The 22,106-nt window shown below is 49.1% G+C and overlaps 1 protein-coding gene across 1 annotated transcript in view; it reads right to left on the bottom strand.

The window, feature by feature from the left end:
• Positions 1–22,106, bottom strand: part of DOCK1 (dedicator of cytokinesis 1) — a 545,742-nt gene that overhangs the window by 343,242 nt on the left and 180,394 nt on the right. Inside the window, 2 exon segments of the mRNA XM_021072613.1 lie at positions 9,376–9,482; positions 12,624–12,694. Of these exon segments, the coding sequence (XP_020928272.1) occupies positions 9,376–9,482; positions 12,624–12,694 (178 nt within the window).

The raw sequence follows: 22,106 nt of genomic DNA, 5'->3' as shown, positions 1-22,106 counted from the left end.
CCACATGATTCTATCTGTTTACTGAATCTCTCCTGGCACAGAAATCTTCCAACAATAGAAAGGCAGAAAACAGAGCCAGCAATGGAAGGGACTACAGAAAGCAATCTATTCAATGTCCAGATTTTACAGATGTGGCACCAGCAGCCAGAGTACAGGAACAGGCAGCAGCCGAGCCAGAATTAGATGCCTGATCCTGAAGCCAGAGCTCCTTAGAGTAAAGGACGCACACATGCACACACGTATGTACACGTGACATCTATCCTTACCTGTCAGGTGCAGAATCTATTTTTCTAAGAATCACTTCAATTAAGTCATAAGCATTAGTAGCAGAGGAGGAGAAGTTCACACGGAATAACCCTACATGGGTCAGCTTTCCTGTCGGAACTTCGGTTTCTTTTGCCTGTAAATGGAGTAAATACAACGGACCCGCACTTTTTCTAAGCCTGTCCACAGGCAGCACCTTTGTCACTGCTCTGGTCAGAAGCCCTCCGACCACTTAGCTGAATGCTGACATGATCAGAGATAAGATAATCTGTGTGTCAGCCTTGAGGGGCCCGACGCCACGGGATTTTAACTGAGAGGGGGACAGAGCAATTAAAAGCATCGTGAACACGGGAAGGGACCACGACACGATAGAGCCTACAGAACAACAGGGAAGGAGGCTGGTCCAAGATACGTCTTCTGGATGACGTCACTAGGCCTACAGTAAAAAGTGTGTCGTCTTTTCAAAGAAGAAAGTGGGGCAGCAGAGAGTTTGTATTCTTTGGTTTGGAGAAGCATTAATAGAGGTCAAACGTCCGTTAGCATTATAATAATAAATGCTTTGTCAGAAGAAAGAAGCGGCAATGGAGAAAAGTTACGAATGAGTCCCATTTAAAAGTAGATGGAAAAATGAGAAAGACTCAAGTAAAATGCCAGAGAAGACAGTGTGCTGGTCAGACCAGGAAGCTATGGAGAATAGGTAAGGTGGTGGCTTGATGCATTTAGAGGAATTCTCTAGGTCTGCCCGTCCTTGGGCAGAATCTTAGCAGGTGAAGGATGAGGAAACAAAGAGAGGAAAGCAAGGCTGGAGCGTGCTGTGCATTCTTTTACCCTAGAGGGTGAAGGTCAAGAACACCGGTCTTGGCCAACATGGGCCAGCACACACGACTCTGCGGGTTGCCCCCACAAGGAGCTAGATAGTTAAAAAACCATCAAAACCAAATGGTCTGTCCACTCCATCTTGAGGAAAGGACTGTTTCCTCAGGGAAGGGTTAATGCCACAGAAAAAAATCACATCTAGGAGAACCTAGGAGACTGCAGGCTGACCTGAGATGCCTCCAACCAGCCTCGGCAAGTTTCTGCAGGCAACACATGGTGCAGGGGCAGAGCTACGCTTGAAGGCCATGGAAGGAACCATGCAGCCAAGAGACTCAGAGGCTCAGTGTCCTGGTGCCAGTGTGAGCAGGACTACATACGGATAAGCAAGGCAGCCTCTTCAAAGGTGGCTCTTCATGCCCCCAAAATCAAGCAATAGGCACAGGAGTCCACTTAAGAGGTGCATGCAGAAGAGAGAGCCAGCAGACTCTGATAAAGGTTAGACCAGCTATGGAGTTCCCGTCGTGGCTCAGTGGTTAACGAATCCAACTAGGAACCATGAGGTTGCGGGTTCGGTCCCTGTCGTTGCTCAGTGGGTTAAGGATCTGGTGTTGCCATGAGCTATGGTGTAGGTCGCAGATGCGGCTCGGATCCTGCGTTGTTGTGGCTCTGGTGTAGGCCGGTGGCTACAGCTCCGATTCAACCCCTAGCCTAGGAACCTCCATATGCCGCGGGAGCAGCCCAAGAAAAATGGCAAAAAGACAAAAAAAAAAAAAAAAAAAAAAAAAAAAAAAGGTTAGACCAGCTACACTCTGAGCAACTTGGCACTGCCAATTTGATCACACAGCAAGAGGGGAGAAAAAGCTACGAAAACTCCCTGAGTACATGAGCACAACACTACATGCTTTATTTATGTTTAATCTATTTATGCGTGTACGTGTTTGCATGCTTGTATTTTATCTTGTTTGATATGGCATTTGAAGTGAATTCAGTTTTCAGCATGCATTACTCATATGGCGGATGTGAAACAGTTTATGAAAGAGTAGGTGATGGATTTGAAACAACTCCTAATCAGCACCAAGGTGGTGGACAGCTCCCTCCATGGGCTTTCTGCATGTAGACTGGACTTGCTACGTAACGCCTGGGTCGGTCTCTGTAAATTAGGAAAGTTATTCTTTTCCAATTATGCATTTTCAAACTGATGGCTCTGACGCCTCTCCAAGGACTCAAACTTGTTAACCAACAGTCCCAGCACATGGTAGGTGCTCAACAAATTATCACAGAATTGAAATGGATATAATTTAAGAATCTGTGAGTTCACCCTCTTAGATTCAATAAGCCATTTTAAAAAGGCTGCCCCATTTTAACAAACGGTCTTTTCAAAAACACATAAAATGAAAGCTCTAGAGTGTTATAGACAAAGAGGGATGAGAAAAGGTACAGTACTTCATAGATAAAGATTAAAATTTTCTCAAGGCATGGAAAAAGAACAGAAGAGGAGAAAATTGTATTCATATACCATCATTACTTAAAGAATTAGTCTTTGCGGTTCACAGCTGGTGCCGTTCATTAGAAGTCATCAGCTAACTGCCTCATTAAAGTATCCCGGAATGCGACACAAGGGGTGCATTAAGTAATCGTGGCATAAGATGGTCCCAATCCCAATTTTTCCTTCTGTACAACATCCATGGAGGTCACAAAACTACTACAGAGGGGCTCTGGGTTTAAGATCTCTTCACAGGAGTTCCCGTCGTGGCACAGCAGAAATGAATCCGAGTAGTATCCGTGAGGATGTGGGTTCAATCCCCGGCCTCCCTCAGTGGGTTACGGATCCGGCATTGCCGTGAGCTGTGGCGTAGGTCGCCGACGTGGCTCGGATTCTACATGTTATGGCTGTGATGTAGGCTGTAGTTCTGATTCGACCCCTAACCTGAGAATCTCCATATGCTGAGGGTGCGGCCCTAAAGAGCAAAAAAAAAAAAAAAAATCTCTTTAATAAAGAGAAATGTGTCCATTGTCCACAGGAGAGAACCTCAGGAGATTTTATTTTTATTTATTTATGGATCTGAAAAGCATGAAGAAGGTCTGCTTTACTGGAGGTCTATATTAAACAGACCGTTTCTTTCTACTGTTTAACGCACGACAAATTGATTAATAGCGTGATTTTGTTGGTGATATAGACTCTCCATCTCCGGTCTCATCACAATGAAAATAGTCTAGAAATCTGACTTGGATGCTTTCTAATAGCTAGTCCCAATAGGCTCTGGGCCTTTGCCCTTAGATTTTAGAGGGCTGCTGTAACTAATGTTTCCACCATTAAAAAGGAGAGGTTCACTCTGCTTGATAACTGGAAGAATCATTCACCTTGAAAATAAGAATGAGGAAAATAATTGAAGCTCTGCAGGCTGACATGTTTAAGAAGCTCTGTGTTGTTCAAAAATGGAGCACAAGTGAAGTTTGATGAGGCTGATCAACACGGACTAAAGGACCGCATTTGTTATATTGAAGGAAAGAGCCACAGGAATGGCCAGAGAAAAAGGATGGCACTTTCCCCATTCCTGCTCACGGCTAGATTCCAATGATCAGGGGGGAAAACTAAGCAAACAAACAAAGGGCTCTCAATGACTAGTAAGCTTAAACCAAAGAAATCCACCAAGAGCATCACACGAAGCTACTCTCAAGACTACAGACAAACTGTGTTGCCCCAAAGTTTTCAAAGCTTTACTTTCCACATCTTACACTATCCCGCTTATGACACAGGGTAAATATACACTAAGCCCTAAAGGAAATCTGTCAACTGCTCTGGTCACTTCCCTCTGAGAACATGGAAAATTAGATCTTAAAAAGCAAGGCGATTCAGTGTTAACTGGAATGAGCTTGGCCAAGGTCTCGGTTCAGAACAGCGTCAGAAAGGAGCCCATGTGGGTAAGAGCACATCCTCCACTTCAACGCAAAAGCTTCTTGCAAGGATGTCTGATGCCCTTGACAGATTTAAAAGTTACTGCTATCCAGGTGGATTTCTTTTATTCCAATTTCCCTAACAGGAATGTCAGACATTTTTATGGGCATAAATCCTAAACCGCGGTGTCCTAGTGTTGCTTTTAACTTAATTACATTGAAACTTTTCCTTTCTATAATAGGATGTAAGCTTTAATTGTCCCAGCTTTGTCAGATATGTGGGCAACAATGTAATCACATGGGAACAAAGCTACAAATGTACAAATTATGAAGCTTTGACCTTTCTGTCTCTTTGTAACTTGCTTTGAAAATCTGCTCACTCCAGGCTGAAGATTATATGCAAGAGTCATCCTTGGGTGAAGCATATAATCTATTTAACCAGCTTTCAAGTAGTCAAGTCACATCTGGAGACCATGCTCGGGCCATTATGGCCCATTCATTGGCTGTCAGCGCACAGCATGCTAAGGAGTCTGGGTCATGCACCTCAGCTGGGGAGCAGAAGCCTCAACAGCCAAGGTGATGCCAGGCACCAGCCTGGGGACCAGCCTCTCTGCACATCCTCCTCTCTCTAACAGTGCCACTCACTCCTGGAATATAGGCACATATTTGAGAAGAGAGCCTCACAAATACTGCCAAGGCTGCGATCTTCCTCAGACTATCTGGGGGAGGAACACAGATAAAAACAAGATTGACTGAGACTTGACAGCTTTTGAAGCCCAGCAAGCAGGACACAGGCATTCATGACTCGCTTCTCATTTGCCTGTATGTTTTTTTGGTTTTTGTTTTTTTCTTAAGGCCACGCCTGTGGCATATGGAACTTTCCAGGCCAGGGGTAAAATGGGAGGTGCAACTGCTGGCCCTACGCCACAGCCACAGCAACACGAGATCTGGGCCAGCTTGTGGCAACACAGGATCCTTAACCCACTGAGCGAGGCCTGGGATCGAAGCCGCGTCCTCATGGATACCAGTCAGGTTCTTAACCCTCTGTGCCACAGGGGGAACTCCTCCTGTGTGCTTAAAACCTTCCATAATTTTAAAACTGTCTTGAGTCCAGAAACAGGGTGGAACTGTCTCCTCCCTGACTTCAACTTTCCACAAAACAAGGGAAAAATAAAACTCAGAGCAAAAATGAAATTAAAAATTAAAATTAAACTATGACCTTCTGAATCTTAAGCCTCTCAAGACTGGTCCTTCTCTCCTTAAGTTACTCCCCCTCCAAGATACCTTCTTCCTGCTCCATGATCAAGCCATTCAGAGAAAGAGCCAGCTTCCCCGTGGGAACACAAGACCTCACCCCCACTTGGATCAGGTGAACTACCTCTGCATGTAGCTGGGCATGCTTCCGTCTCAGCGCCACCCCCTGATTAAAGAAGGGCTGGATGTGTGATCACATAATACCTTTCAATGTTTGGTCCAGGTCTGCCTTCCTTCATCTCATATTTGACAGGCTGATGCCCTCTACAAGGAGGGCGCAGCCTGCCACTTTTCTACTGAATCCTCAACCATGAAGAGACGTGGCTAACATTTTTCTTGAATGTGCATTAAATGCTGAGGGCAAATCTCAGTACTGCCCGTATATTAATCTTCAAGACAAAAACAACTAGGGGCAGCCAGAGAACATGAAACCTGGAGGGTCGCTTCTCCAAGGGCACTGCAGGTGACAGAGACAGGATTTGAATCCAGGCAATCTGACCATAAAGCCCACAGACAGCCTTAATCCTCTCATGTGTTGCTGGCCCTCATCACAGAAAAGGGGGTCAGAAATAGATGGTTCCTTATTAACGAGGAAGTAAAATCATGTATAGGAGACGGGATGGGATTCAAGGCTGTCATTCAGTTTATTTTTTAATCAAAGCAAAGGGAGGGACACGGGTACTTCGAGAAAAGGCTGATGCGACTAACACCCAAGCATGCACGCCAAGGGGTGACAAGTTGGGCTGGGGCACTGGATGTCTGCTGTGACCCACTAGCAGACATCCAGTATGGCCAGGTCTGAGCTTCAGCTTCTGAAGAGCCTTCTATTTGGGGGAGATGCTTGCATGATGAGCTCTGCTTCCCAGTCTCAAAGCCAGAACTCAAATCCACAGCCACCCTTGCAACTACAACACCAACTATGTTCCAGGATCTGCCGAGGAGGCATGACCTTAAGATGGCCAATGGCCATGAGCAATGGGAAAGACAGCTCCCTAAAGAAGCCCCATTTCCTTCGGACCAGAGTGAAGGCTGTACAGGCAGCAGGCATTGCAAGGTCCTGATTCAGAAGGAGCAGTGTGCAGCTGGTACAGCTGTGAACAGATGGCAGTGACAGCAGCCCTGGTGGCCACACAGGTTGGGACCAAACACAATGCTCTTTGCCAAAAGACACACCTCCTGCTGTAAGCGGACAAACTCAGCTGGATGCAACCTCAGTTTCCACGTAAGAGGGCAGAAGAGGAGCAAGACGGAGCCACCCAGGGTCCTGTAAGCCTCGGCAGGCTGGGACCCAAACCCGGCAAGCAAAGGCTTTCCTGCAGAGGAGCAAAATACCTCTGGACCCCCTCCCAGCCTCAGCGCACCCCGATCAGCTCGCCTATTCCTACCTAAGGGAGGCTCTTAAAACTATGGGATACCTTTGATACTGGAGGGTGGTGGGAAGAAGTGTTTTACTGCAAAGCGACTGAGTCTCTTCTACGAGTGAAGCAACAGACCTGCTGATGAGCAGAGATGCCCCGGAGCCCAAAAGACGAAGTGGAAGAGCCAGACAGGGTGCACTATGACCGCGTCCCCCCGAGAACGCTCACAGAGATCCGGCCGCTTTGGTACCTTGTGCAGATAAATTGAGTTACCACACGTTTAAAAATCTAGACACAAAGGGTGTTCATTTGACTGATGCCCCTGGGATCACGAAAGAGGACACGGGCCACTACGTTTTTTACAAATTAACAAGAAATGGAACAAAGCAAGAAAACCAGCACCATCACATCTCCTCAGAAAATGGCTTGGCTTTAAATATTTACACCACACATGGCACAGAGTGTTTTACAGAAGTAATGACATTTTCCTGAGAACAGACCAACCGGAAGATTTCCACTGATAAGTATTTCCTGACAAGGAGGTAAGACGGCTGAGCTGTCTGGGCAACTTTGAAGAAGCAGGGAGCTTGCAGATGAGAAAAATCAGGGCTGTGCTTGCTCTCTTTACTCAGAAGCATTCTTAAAACTCAAAGCCTATAAATGGGGCCATTTTCACATTGGACAATGCATTCCGAAATGCTTCCAGGCAACCAGGAAGCATCTGGAAGGACATATGAGCTTCTGATTATGGCTTAGACAGTGTCTACTGAGTGCACGACCCTGGAGTTGCCTGTAAAACTTAAAGATTCTGGCTAATTTTAGCTCACTTAGTCCATCATAATTTTGGATTCATATATTTCCCCTGATCTCATTTACCATGGTGGGTGCAAGGACCCACTAGGATTAAGTTCCAACCTCTGTAATATCTAGAAAGATATTAAGTTGATAATTCCAAAACATCAAATAACCTGGTAACTCCTAATCAAACAAGCCTAAGCATTTGCATGCTGTATACGTCCAAGACAGAACTTGAGGCGGTCTATATGGTAAAAGACTTTTAGAACAAGAATGAAACGGAAATGGGGCGGGTTAAAAGGAACCACCATCGCCAAATACCTAGGCTGATGTGATTCCCTATTATAAATACTAAGTTTGCCTTCAAGCTGTCTACTAGCTAAAGAGCTAAGTTCCCATGGAAGAAAATATTTCCTTGAAATATATTCTTAAAAGAAGATTTACTTTAAATCTTTTTAATTGAACTCATGCTGCCTGAGGTCCTCACTCAAAGGCATCTTATTCACATGGCATGCGGAGCAAAGTTTTGCAACAGAAATTTCGAAATCCACGTACTATCACCTCAAGGGTACTAGATGAACACTCGGTAAAAGCCAAGCACCATCCGTCCATTGAGAGCTGTTACGTTTGGACAACTGTTGACACAGTGAAGGTCACCAGTGGTGACCGTGGTGGGATGTGTGTTTGTGGGTCTTGGGACTGGAGGGTTAGAAGAGGTAGGAGTCGCCTACCCAACAAGACCCAGATGTAAAACGTTCAGGGGATTTTACTTGCAGTGGCATAAAGGTTTAGTCCAGATGGGAACACACAGTGAAGCAGTGTCCCCACGCATCCCCCCAGCACCATGCTCCCCTGAGCCCCACTGTGTCCCCAGCGGTCAGAAGGCACCTCGAACATGAGCAGTATAGGGACCGGCAGGATTTCTGCCTTAAAGGAGATTCATGCGCTCTGAGGCCCAAGCAATGGCAACAACAGCCTTTCTTTGCTTCAAGTGAGAAATAGGAAGGGCGACGGATGTCTGTCTGGAAGGCCTGCAGAAAGCCACTCACATCTTAGTTTGATGCGCTTCCTCGGGAAGAATACCCCCCACCCCAAAGAAGTCTTAGCGGTTCCTCTTGGCATCAGCCTTTGCTGTGAGGGGAGATGCCAATGAATTTTAGAAAGAACTAAGATTAAAAACTCAGGGTAGTCCAGGTGGGACGAAGGACTCATTCAGACACACGTGAGCGCTCGAGAGGCCTGAGCTGTTCCATTCCTGAAACACTACCCGTCTTGGAGACAAAAGAAAATGAATGGAAAAGTCCAACATCTGGACACAGGTGGCACAGAAAAAATCGACGCCTCTCCGTCAGAATGTCACTCAACCGTCTGCATGTCTGTCTCTGAGAAAGGCGGTGGAATTAGGCAAAGGTTTTAAGTTTTTGATAAAACGTCTTGACAAGTGTAAAACAGTAATTCAATCTGTCCAAATAGAAAGTGATTAATTAAAAGGGTACGGCGATAATGCGTGGAAATTTAAGGTGCTCTCAAGATGAATGCGTGGAGGAATCACTAAAATTCTTATTCTTCTGAGAAGGGTTGGAAGAATCCCTGTCACAGAATGCAAAGTTCAGGCTGAGCCAGAGCTGTTGCTTCTAAATATAAAGAAAATTTGACATTTTTCATTGCAATCATGGAAGCCAGTGATTGCCTCCCGAGGATAGAGCATCACACATCCTAAGGGCTACAATGTATGCTGATTATCCTCGGAGCTTCGGTATGCACCTAAATTACAAACTCCGAGGCTACGCCTTCACTTCCCAATGATCTATACCTGCAGTGTATGTCCGTTCCCATTCTCTGCAAAGACGTCCATCTCCCTGCCTTCTAATGGACCTGTTTTAATTGGAGCAACCTCCCCACTCCCCTGACAAAGGAAGAGAAGATTCAGAAGGGCAGGGTCTACAGACAATGACCAACGGGAGCATCTGAAGATTCTCAGGGTTCCACTCACCATGCTGTGTGAAGAGGTCACTGTGAATTATTTCAATCAAGCAGTATAGCTTCTGAATGGTCAGCAAACCCATGGGAACATTTAGGATGAAGTCAGTGAACATTTTGCTATAAAAGGAAAAACACAAGGGGAAGCGTTTAAGGCTAGACGGCAAAATGAGCCAATGGGATCCAAGACAGTACCGAGCTCCAAGCTCAATCAACAGCCATTAAGTGCCACCAGGATGTTGGAGGAGGCCCATGACACAACATGGGCCAAAAACCGCATCCAAAGCATGATGCTTTAAAATGCTGTGTTTCACTTCACACCCACTACAATGGTGAAGAGGTCAAAAGACAGCCAGTAACGAGTGTTGGCTAGTATGCGAAGAAACTGGACCCCTCACACCATGCTGGTGGGAATGCAAGATGGTGTGGCCCCTCTGGAAAACTGTTTGGCAGTTCCTCCAGTTGTTAAACAGAGTTAACATGTGACCTGGCATTTCCATCCTAAGCAGGTACCCAAGTTCCCATTGTGGCTCAATGGTTAATGAATCCAACTAGGAACCATGAGGTCGTGGGGTCGATCCCTGGCCTCGCTCAGTGGGTTAAGGATCCTGTGTTGCCGTGAGCTGTGGTGTAGGTCGCAGATGAAGCTCGGATCTGGCATTGCTGTGGCTCTGGTGTAGGCGGGTGGCTGCAGCTCCGATGAGACCCCTAGCCTGGGAACCTCCATGTGCCACAGATGCGGCCCTAGAAAAGACAAAACAAAACAAAAAAAACTAAGTATGTACCCAAAAGAAATGAAAATAGATATCCACCCAAAACCTTGTACATGAATTACAGCAGCGCTCTAATTCGTGACACTTGAAAAGTGGAAAATCCCAAGTGTCCATCACCTGAAGAATGGAGGAAAAGAGTGTAGTCTATACGCAGACGATTCATCCACAACCAGGACAGGGGACACTGACTCATCAACCGAGGCTCCCTGCGTGAAAGACGCCGATCACAGAAGGCTGCACGTTGTGTGATGCCACGTACATGAAGTGCCCTGAAGAGGCAAGTCTACACCTGGAGAAAGTCCAGGAGCGGATGCCCAGGCTGGGGAGGCAGCGGGGGAATGACTGCCAATGGGCGAGAGTCACTGTCCCTAGAGCGACGCCAGGGTTCTAACGGGAAAGGACTGTCATGATGCAGACACGTCCTCCACGACTGTGGGAAAACCGGGTGTCTGCAGGGCAAGAGCTGGCTGTAAAGTTAAGAGGTAACATGTGGAGGTGTTCAGGGTGTATGTGTGTGTGTGTGTGTGCACTGCACACATAAGGCGACTAAAAGGATCCAGGCCCTCGTGGAGCTTGAGTTATTCTCCTCTGTGATTCTCTTCGGTGGCATCAAAACATGAATCAATTTTCTAAACCGGGAAAAACACACCCATGGTTTGCAATGTCCTTTTTAACAAATCAGTGGAGCAGCTGTTCCTGAGGACGCCCGTGTGCAGAAGGAGCCAAAAGGCCCAAGAGTAGGGGGACTGGTCCTGGGGAGGGGCTTCCTTGGACCTCCAAGCACCAAGCGCAAGCCTCAGTCGTGAACACAGACGCCACCGCTCTGAGGGAGGTCCTGGTCCCTGCGCCCCACGGACAGGCCCAGAGGAGGGCCACAGCGCCCCCCGCAGCTGCCCCATGTCCTCTGGCTCTCCAGATCTGAGCTCCCCCAACAGGGGCCTTCCCTGGAAGCATCTGGAGGGATCGTTAAAGCCAGATGGCTGTACAGCACAGGGAATGGTGTGTGACTGGGTCACTTTGCTGTACAACTGAGATAGAACATTGTAAATCAACTATATTTGAATTTAAAAAATATATATATACATAAATAAATTTTAAAAGCCAAAACAAAAACAAACAAAAAACCAAAACGGCTGGGCCCCTCCCCCATCTCTAACTGGAGATCTGGGCCAGAAGCCAAGATGCAGCAAGGCCCCCGGGGCCGCTGCCACTGCCCTTTCGTGGACCACGGTCTGGCAGCCTTGCAAGGACCCCGGAGGGCAGCCACAGGCCTGTCCCTTCCTCCGGTCCTCAGGTAGGGCCCCGAAGCTCTGACCAGCATCATCCATGCCTGGGAGCAGAAAATAAAGGCGTCCGTGCAGGACACTAAATGCTCAGGTGCCTCAGACACATGATGACTCGGGGGGAGAGCAGCTCCCCACGAGCCCCTCGCCTCTCACGTCCAGGGCATGAGGGTCCGATGGGACATAAAGTACAGGAAGGGTGACCAGTTTTCATTCAGGTTCACCACCGAGGGACAGATGGCCCTTTGCTAGGCTTTAGGCGGCTCTTCTGCCTGCTCAGGTGGTGTCATCACCTACGGACAGTTTATCGAGTCCAGTGTTAAATCACAAGCCAAACAAGGAACAGACTGTGCCTGGACACCTGGGGTCCCAGAGGCCAGGCACCCACTTGCTCACGGGGCTGTTAGACACACTTGTGTGGAAACAGCTACAACTGGGCTTGGACAGAGAGGGTGGCAAAGTCAGAAGGGAGCAGTCCACACCCGGCCTGACCGCTCGGGCTGAAAGCCGAGGTCCAGCTGTCCAGAGTTTGGCTTTGTTGGTCTTCTGTCTTACTCCCAAGTGAGGGGACAACACGTGGGCACTTGGCCTGAGGCCCACGGCCCGAGGGCAAGACACACATGGGAAAGCTCCCATGTCCAAAACTCAAACCGCACAGCCCCGCATGTTGAATGTTAAACTCCCAAGGATACAGGATGTCAGGTTTGTATTATATAAACATGAGGCTATAAATAACCCATGCCCCCACTTCATAGCCTCAGCTGCAGCACGTGGAAGTTCCCGGGGCCAGGGGTCAAGTCAGAGCGGCAGCTGCAGGCCTGCGTCACAGCCACAGCAACACCGGCTCCGAGCCACATCTTCGACCGAGGCCGAAGCTTTGTGGCAACATCGGATCCTTACCCCACTGAGCGAGGCCAGGGGAGGACCCCGCATCTCAGGGATACCATGTGGTTCTCAAGCAGCTGGGCCACAACAGGAACTCCCTAAACAACCTTCTAAAGAAAACACTGGACTGTGGGCAGACGATGCCTTTTCCCCATAAGATATAAGTAGCAAAGCGTCCCGGACACCACCTCTAGAATCCATGGTCCAGGGCACTGACCGATGCGGACACGAGATGGACCCCGAGCCTCTCATTAACTGAGAGGCTGAAAAGGGGGCCAAGCCTGGTGCAGGGGACGCCTTGGCCTTGACGGCTTCCTTACCTGAGCTCTTTGGGATCAAACACCAATTTCACATCGTTGACGATAGTTGGCAAGTATTTCAGTGCTGCCCCCTGCAAACCAAGAACAAAGAAGCAAGCTGAGCCCAATGCGGCCAAAGGTTAATATGACGGTGTAATTACTAGGAAGGACCACACACAGGGGACGGGCTGGGGGTTTGAGATGGAAATGCTCGAAAATTAGGTTGTGATGATGGTTGTGCAACTAGAAATACAATAAAATTCACGAATTATTGTTCACAATTAAACAATGAAAACTGCAAAGGAAAAGAGAACCACCCGCACCAAGAAGACAAAGGCCACACTTCCTACGTGAGACGCTGACCTTTAAACACAGTGAGAAAAGAGGGGAAAAAAGGAGATTTGTCCCCCGGTGATCCTGACACGAAACAACAACAGTAATATTAACAGAAGCCAAGACGCCTCGCTTGCTCACCCACTGCCTGGCGGGTGCTGAGCTCTTACGAGATTTTCCCCTTAACCCCAAGGATGTTGGAGCGAATAAAGGCGGGCGCCTCAGGAATCTTCCTCCATCCAATTCGCTGCAGCTCTATCGCATCCAACGAGAAGAGTGACTGCCTTTGTTCCAATCTCAAAATGATCTCCTGTACATCTCTTACCTTGAAATCACTTTCCTCTGTGGTAACGTTATCTCCTATATTCACATTCTGTATCTTCTAGAAATCCTACACTTTCAAAAACTAGAGTGATGGTAAGAACGATAGACCCTCGTACATGCTCTATTATGTAACACTGTGCTTGGACCCGTGTATATGTTATCTTTCATTCCAACAGCCCTCCTACAGGGAGTGAGCTGTGTTGGAAGGCGAGGAAACTGACAATGGAGATGTTAATTACTTTGCCCTGGCTCACAGCTAATACAGAACCGAGCGAGAATTAAAATTCAGTTTGGTGGGAAGCCAGAGCCTTAACCCCCTCATTGTACCTGGCTGGGAAAAGGTCTTGGCATTCAAGGGTTCTGACCCTGGCCGAGGTCTCCGTCTGCCTCTAAGTAACCCCTTTCCCAGGCTGGGTCCCCCCCATCCCTGAATGAAATGGAAGAAAATAACACTCATGTGAAATACCTCTAGGGGCTGCAATAAAGCTCAAAATCTAATTGAAAAGAGAACTGGATAACATCATGAACACTGGAAAATAACCCACCTATTACAGAAAGACTTGTTAGCGCTGTTTTCCAAGAGCAAGTAGGCAGAAACCCACCTTAAACAGGATACCTTGAATATATGTGGTCGCTTGAGTTGCAGCAAAGAGACAAAGGCTCGCCTCCCCCAGCACCCAATGAAATTCCTTCCACACCTCACACCCTACATAAAAATTCATTCTAAACGGATCATAGATCTTACACTCTTTTTCTTTGTCTTTTTAAGGCTGCGGCCATGGCATACGGAGGTTCCCAGACCAGGGGCTGAATCAGAGCTGCAGCTGCCAGTCTACACCGCAGTCACAGCAACGTCAGATCCAAGCCACGTCTGCGACCTACATCACAGCTCACGGCAATGCCAGACCCTTAACCCACTGAGCAGGGCTGGGGATGGAACCCGTGTCCTCATGGCTACTAGTCAGGTTCATTACCCCTGAGCCACAACAGGAACTCTCAGATCTTACATTCCTAAAACTATAAAACTTCTAGAAGATACTTCTGACTTTGGGCCAAGGAAAGACTTCTTTGATATGACCCCAAAAGCATAATCCGTAAAAGGAAAAACCTGATCAATTTCACTTCATCAAAATAAAGAACTTGGGCTCTTCAAAAGGATTTCTGCTGAGATAACAAAAGAGGAGCCTCGGACCAGGAGAAAATAATTGCAAATCACATATCCGACAAAGATCTGTACCCGCCCTGTACAAAGAATTCCTAAAGCTCGATGATAAAAAAGCAATCTTCCCCCAAAACGGGCCAAAGGTTTGAAACTACACTTTTTCCTAAGACAGATGAACGGTAAGTAAGCATTTGAAAGACACTCAGTGTCAATGGTCACCAGAAAAACGCAAATTAAAACCACAGTGAGATACCACTAACATCTGTTAGGATTGCTAAAAGGAAAAAAACAAACAAACAAAAAACCTGAAAAACCGGATCCTACCAAGGGCTATTTGCAGATGCTACTGGTCAGAATGCAAAATGAGATCCGCAACTCTGGAAAAATACTCCGAAGTGCAAACCAAGGTTCACACAAATCCATGTTTCAGAATATTTACCATTATTTTTAATTGTCAAAAACTGGAACCTCGGGAGTTCCCAGGTGGCCTCAGGCTAAGGAGCTGGCATTGTCCCTGCTGTGGCTCAGGCTCCATCCCTAGCCTGGGAACTTCCCCACTGTCAAGGGAGGGACCTCAAAAAATAGAACCTAATTGTTCCTCGAGAGGTGAATCCATACAGTGAGACACAGCTCAGCAAGAACAGTAAAAACAAAACAAAACTGGAGTTCCCGTCATGGTGCAGAGGAAACGAATCCGACCAGGAACCATAAGGTTGTGGGTTCAATCCCTGACCTGGCTCAGTGGATTAAGGATACGACATTGCTGTGAGCTGTGTTGCAGGTCACGGGCGCAGCTTGGATCTGTCACTGCTGTGGCTGTAGTGGAGGCCGGCAGCTATAGCTCTGATTGGACCCCTAGCCTGGGAAACTCCATAGGCCATGAGTGTGGCCCAAAAAGACCAAAAAAAAAAAAAAAAAAAGCAATAAACAAACAAAAAAAAAAAAAACAAGGCCTTACTACACACAACCTGGAAAGATCTTTTTTTTTTTTTTTTTTTTTTTTTTTTTTTTTTTTTTTTTTTTTTTTTCTTTATAATAGCACAATCAGCTGTAGCACGCTACCAAGACACAACCATCCAGCCGCTGACCACCACACCACGCCATCGTAACCACTAGCAACAACGAACTCATAGGAGAACCACTGCGCAGAAACCTAAATCAAATGCATTCTGAGATGTAAAACAAGACAAACTCAAAGCTACACATGGATGATTCCATTTTTAAAATATTCCAGAAAAGGCAAAACTAGAGAGACGGTGAACATCTCAGCGGGTTCCAGGAGGTGGAGGCTGGGGGAGGGTTTGTCCGGAGTCGGGGATGGAGGAATGTAGGGTGGTTGATGGAACTCTTCTGTGTGGCTGTACACTAACTACACCCGAATTTTTCTGTGGGTGTGTCTTTCTAGGGCCGCTCCTGCGGCATATGGAGGTTCCCAGGCTAGGGATCTAATCGGAGCTGCCTCCACCACAGCCACAGCAACGCAGGAGCCGAGCCACATCTGCAACCTACACCACAGCTCATGGCAACGCAGGATCCTTAACCCGCTGAGCAAGGCCAGGGATGGAACCTGTGACCTAATGGATGCTAGTCAGATTCATTTCCAATCAGCCATGACGGGAACTCCTCCACCTTAATTTTTTAAATGAATAAAAATATAGCACCTGGAGGATAGGCATGGAAAAACGCCTGAGAGGCTGACAGGCGCCAGTCTCATCTCTGGTGCCTGAGAGTCTCGGTGGTCAGATTCAAGTCACTTCAAGCAAGTTCAGCTTTCCTAAGGTGTCACCTGTGAATACTCTGTACCTGCCGGACACTTTCCCAGTGCTCCACTCTGGCGACAGTCAATCCTCCGGACGGCACGCGGAGGGGTCTCTCACCAGCCCCTTTGACAGGCGAGAAGGTAGAGGCACAAGTGAAGTCATTTGCTGATCTGAGGCCAGTCTGTCCACCTCCAAGTGAAACCAGCACACTCGGCCTCCCCCCTAAACCTCGATGCTCCACATTCAAGGTGAGGAAGGAGAGGTGAGCAGTTTGCCTGTCACGCCCCCTGCAGCCAGAATCGCTGCTCTGTTCCCGGGCGGTAACCCTCACCCTCAATACGGGTCACATCAGAGGAGTCCAGACACCTGCTCTGACAACTTTTGAAAAGAACCTTAACTAGAAACAATTTCATTCCAGTTTCCAAAGTTCTGCTTCAGGGACCTCAGAGCTGCTTTGAAAAACTAAAAAATATTTATTGTGACATTTGATGATAAGCATTTGCACAGCTGACTGCTCGGGCGCCAAAGTGTCCTGTCTGGTTTGTGATGGTCCTGAGGGCGAGGATGCAGCGGGATTGCACGTTTTATCCTGTACCCGACAAGGTGGCATTTGCCTGGAGCAGCGTGGAAAATGCCACCTCGCAAGGACACAGAGCAGCAAACAAGACAGGCCTGGGTGGCCCACCCTCTGCTCGCTGCCCGGACCCCACCCACCGGGCCCTGCGTTAAGCGGGCAGCCTGCGCGCCAGAGCAGGGCCAGGGTGCCCCCACCCAATGCCAAGGTAATGCCCACAGAGGGTTCTCCTGCTGCGACACCCAAAGGCCGGCGGACTCGGGACTCGGCTTCCCTGACCCACATCCTGGGGTGTCATGCCTTGCACCTCCTCGGGGTTAGACCCGAGAGGAAGCACAAACCCACATCGGTTCTGGATAACATGCCAAGGACGGAGACACGATGAAGCGAAGGCGGGGGTGCCTCCCACACCCCATCTCCAGCTCTGTTCTCGGCGGTCCTGGGCTCCTCTCTGTCCCCCACCTCCCACAGTGACCATCTCAGCCTTTCTCGGCTCTCTGCCAGCCCGGGACCTCACCCCCGCCCCACTCAGCTCACCTCCTACTTCAGGGCAAACCAAGCATCAGGAGAACAGGCCTGGCAGCACTGCCCACACTCAAGCCAGAACAAGGCTCTGACCATTGCTCCAGGGGCTCCTACCTGCTGGGTTCAGCCCCTTCCCCACTGTCTGCTCAAGCACTTCCTGCAGTTTCTTTTTCTTTTTTGCTTTTTAGGGCCGCACCTGTGGCATAAGGAGCTTCCCAGGCTAGGCGTCGAATCAGAGTTACAGCTGCCAGCCGACACCACAGCCACAGCAATGCGGGATCCGAGCTGCATCTGCGACCTACACCACAGCTCATGGCAGCTGGATCCTTAACCCACTGAGCGAGGCCAGGGATCGAACCCGCGTCCCCATGGATACCAGTTGGGTTTGTTACCACTGAGCCAGGAAGGAAACGCCTCCTGCATTTTCCATACCAGCCTCTGCAGGTGCCCCATTGTCACCACAGCAGCCGCCTCCCCTCCACACCTGAGCCCATGCCCAGCTCTCACCTACAACCACCTCTGAGCCCCAAGCTGTCCACCCCGCTCCCCTGCACAGACAGTTCCCAAGCTGTGGGCTCAGCCCGGTGGGTGTCCACTGCACAGCACCCACCCCTGGCCTCCGCGGCCTGCCCCGGCCTCTACCATGGCTCCATTCGTGCCAAGGGCACACTGACTCCAGGCCTTCTCTCAGGGGACCCCCCGTGGCATCCAGGAGCCGCCTCACTCCCATAGCAGTTAGCTTCCTCTATCCCAAACCCCTCCCTTCAAGGCAGGGGTCCTCTGGGTCCTTCTAGATGGCTCTCCCCCCGTCCCAGCCCTCAGGAAGCCCCGCTGCAGGCAGCTTCGGACGGCAAGTGCCTGTGTCCCAGGTCCTGGCCCCTGGGCTTTCTCTCACACCCCACTGGGCTCCTGGATGCCCCAGAGATGCTGCAACCACCCCCAGCCTCCCAGGAGCCCCCCAGGCCTCAGCCTCAGGCTGGATGCTCTGTCTTACCCACAACTCGCTTCTTCTCTTGTAATTAAATGTGTTTCTTATTGGGGTGTAGCTGACACGCAATGTGGAATCACTTTCTGCTGTCCAGCCAGCAAAGGGACCCAACCCCACATGTATATACACATTCTCTTTCTCATTATCTTCCCTCACATTCTGTCCCAGGGGATTGGGTAGAGTGCCCTGGGCTGTACAGCAGGACCTCCTTGCCCATCCACTCCAAATGTCACAGTTTGCATTTACTAGCCCCAAACTCCCCACCCCACTCAGGCAACCACTCATCTGTAATCTACGTCCCTGAGTCTCTTTCTGGTTTGTAGACAGGTTCCTTTGTGCCATATTTTAGATCCTGCCCCACAACACGCTTCTGACCAATCACAGAGGCTGGTGGCTCCAACTATTAGCGGGCCCCCCCCCTGCCACCGCTTCGAGCCCCTCCTCCATCGCTACAGGCTCCCCACGTGGCCCAGGCCGCTTCTGTCTCCCACCGGCAGGGCCCTCCTCTGGGGACCCCGGCCTGACACCGAGCATCCTCAGAGGCCCCGGCTCCCCCGTTGTCGTCCCTGTTGGTGGCCTCCACTCGCTGGTGCATGACCTCTCACCCACGGGAGCCTCTTCCAGTTTCCCACATGCTCCCAGCCCCCTCTGCCAGCTCCTGGGCTCTGCCCACCCTGGCTCACTGCCCACCACCCCCACTCCCGTCTGCGCCCCCAAACACTCAAGCCATCGTCTTCCTCAGGACACAGGGACTCCAGGTTAAGCACCGAGAAGTCGTACTGCAGCAGGCTGCGTGTCTCTAACCAAAACCAGGGCCCTGCAGCGGTGGCCCGGCCTGTTCCTTCTCAACGGTGGCCCTCAGGCCCGGCCGAGGACCTGGACACAGCAGGACCTCTGTGGCTCCCTGACAGAATCACCTCTTAATCATCAAGAGACTCTCCACCTCTCTGCTTTCCACCCGCAGAAATCGGCCTCATTAGCTGAGAGACACAACAGCCTCCCCGCCAGGCTGACGAGCAGCCAGAGAGGCAGGGGGAGGCCGGGTCCCCCTGCTGCAGCCTGATGCTCCCGAGAACAAACATGCCTTCGCCCCCTCTCCTCAGGGGACAGCCAGCGCTGCCGGCCTCGGACACTGGTTATTTAATGACAGACTCAAGTGTTTTGGTCTGTTTCTGCCCACGGGAAAAAGCTCCCGATCCTTCCGAGGAGGCAGGCTGCTTCTCTGAATTCCGCTCTCTTTCAAGGGCAAGGGCTGCTGCTTCAAGAGCTTAGCAAGATGCTGGAGTTTCCCACTGCGGCTCAGCGGGTTAAGAATCCAACTCGTATCCATGAGGATGCAGGTTCAATCCCTGGCCCTGCTCAGCAGGTTAAGGATCTGGCGTTGCTGTGGCTGTGGTGTAGGCCGGCTGTAGCTCCGATTGGAGCGCTAGCCTGGGAACTTGCATGTGTCATGGGTGTGGCCCTAAAAAAAAAATAAAATAAAAAGAGCTTCCCAAGATGAAGAGCACTGGGTCAGACCTTACCGGCATGAGAGGCCTCCAGAAACAAAAGTCCAGATGCAGACAAGGGCCCTCAGGTGGACATGACACCCCAGAGTGGGAGCCCCACACTGGACCAGACCCTGGACTCCAGCCAGGCTCTTGCCTCCGCCACCTGCTGTGTGAACCCAGGAAGTGGGCTTTTCCTCTGGGTGCCTCTCATTGTGTAATGATGGAGTCAAGAGAGTGAGTGGAGCGACTGGTGGGAGAACGTACCTGTGCCCTGTAGTGGGCAGTACACACTCAATGCATCACTAGAGCTCAACAGAAGGCCCGGGCTGCCACTGGCTGGTGGTCGTGGAGGCAGGAGAGTGCGTGGATGTGTGCAGATATGAACGTGAAAACCCCTTTTTTTTTTTTTTTTTTTGGCTGGACCCCTGGCACTCAGAAGTTCCCAGGCCAGGGATTGAACTCATGCCACAGCAGTGACCCAAGCCACAGCAGTCACACACCAGATCCTTAACCTCTAGGCCACCAGGGAACTCCCTAAAAACCTACTTTAACATGCAAAACCCTCCATTCAGTGAAAACTTGCATTTACAAAGTCCTATGTAGAGTGATAAATACTGAAGAGATGCATTTGTCAAATCACAGAGAGAGGATAACAGGAACGGAGGGCCTTGGAGAGGTCTCCCTTTTCTATTGTTGTTTTCCTTTGACTTTTTTGGAAATCAATTCTTTATTTAAGCAAAATCTTGCTCAGAATGTGCAAGGCTCTTTGGTCCATTAGGAGAGAGGCCAAACCACCTGCAGGTCAGCAGCCACCAGGAGCCTCCCGGGCCTCGGCCAGGTTCCCCGCAGGCAGAGGATGCGGAGTCCTGGGGGACGTGCCCAAGAGACAAAGCTGAGCTTGGAGCGGGGCCTCGTCCTCCATCCCTCCCAGGCTGTGAGCCGTGGGCCACCTAACCCCCGAGAAGACTCCCCGTGACGGGCCCAGCCAGGAACAGAGAGGAGTACCCGGAGGAATTTAGATGAGTCAGTGTTTTTAGCTTTGTTTCCGTGCCCCCTGTCTTTTCAGTATAGTTGAGGTTATCAAATCCGTGTTTGCCTTCCTTCAGATTTGACTTTAAATTGACCTGAATTCATGTCATGGCAGCTTATGTCCCAGCCGGCGTTTCTCCTTGAACTTGGCCAGCTAGGCTTTCATCTGTCCAGCTGAGAATGGACAGAGTCAATACGAGATGCACAGGTACGAGGACCCACTGACAGGCTGAGGACCTCACACACTCAGACACACAACGACGTTAGGTAAAACTAAAATCTCCACCAAAACCAGTAGGGCTCCCCACCACCGAGCAGGGACTGAAAGACAGCAAAGCCACCGAGCCACACAAGGGACTAAGTTAGTGGCCAGCTATTTCTACTTATATTAAACGGTAGCCGAGTTGGCGAGTATCCCGCTAATATGGGGCTCATCCCTTAATATCCAGGCAATCAAGAACTCATGGCATCCACAGAGTTACCACATGATCCAGAAACCCCACTCTTTCTTGAAATCCAGAGAAAACAATAACTCAACAAGATACCTGCACCCCAGTGTTCACTGCAGCACTATTCACAACAGCCAAGACAAGGAAGCAACCTAAATGTCCATCGACAGATGAATGGATAAAGAAGATGGGTTTCTATACACAGTGGACTATATACTGAGCCATTAAAAAAAAAAATGAAATGATGCCACTTGCAGCAACATGGATGGACCAGAGATGAACATACTACGTAGAGTCAGGGAGAGACAAGCATCATATCGTGTCTCTTCTATGCGGAATCTACAAAGAATGATCCAAAAGAACGTCTTCACGAAACAGAAACAGACTCACAGACATAGAAAACAAACCTGCGGTGACCCAAGGGGACGAGGGGAGAAAAGTGAGGAGCATGGGATTCACAGGTACATACTACTGAATGCAAAAGACGTAAACAGCAAGGACCCATGCCTAGAAAAGGGAACGGTACTCAGCATCTTGTAATCACCTATAAGGGGAAGAACCGGAAAAAGAAGAGATATGTAATATATATATTATATATATATATAAAACTGAGCGGCTCTGCTGTGTACCTGAAACTAACACAACATTGTAAGTCAACTATACATCAACTTAAAAAACCACATGATATCCAGCGACCATGAGGCAATGGCAGGAAAGTGAGGTCGGAACTGAATCCCATGGGCAAAAAAAAAAAAAAAAAAAAAAATTCTAAAGAGAAAAAAATGAACCACATAAAAGAATTATGAAACAGCAAAAAAAAAAAAAAACAGTAAAAGTTTAACTGCTGAAATAATTCAGGTTAAAGAAATT

The sequence above is a fragment of the Sus scrofa genome, chromosome 14, assembly GCF_000003025.6.
Source record: "Sus scrofa isolate TJ Tabasco breed Duroc chromosome 14, Sscrofa11.1, whole genome shotgun sequence".
NCBI classification, from domain to species: domain Eukaryota; kingdom Metazoa; phylum Chordata; class Mammalia; order Artiodactyla; family Suidae; genus Sus; species Sus scrofa.
Note: the sequence above shows the minus strand (reverse complement) of the source record. Positions and strands in the feature narration are given on the sequence as shown.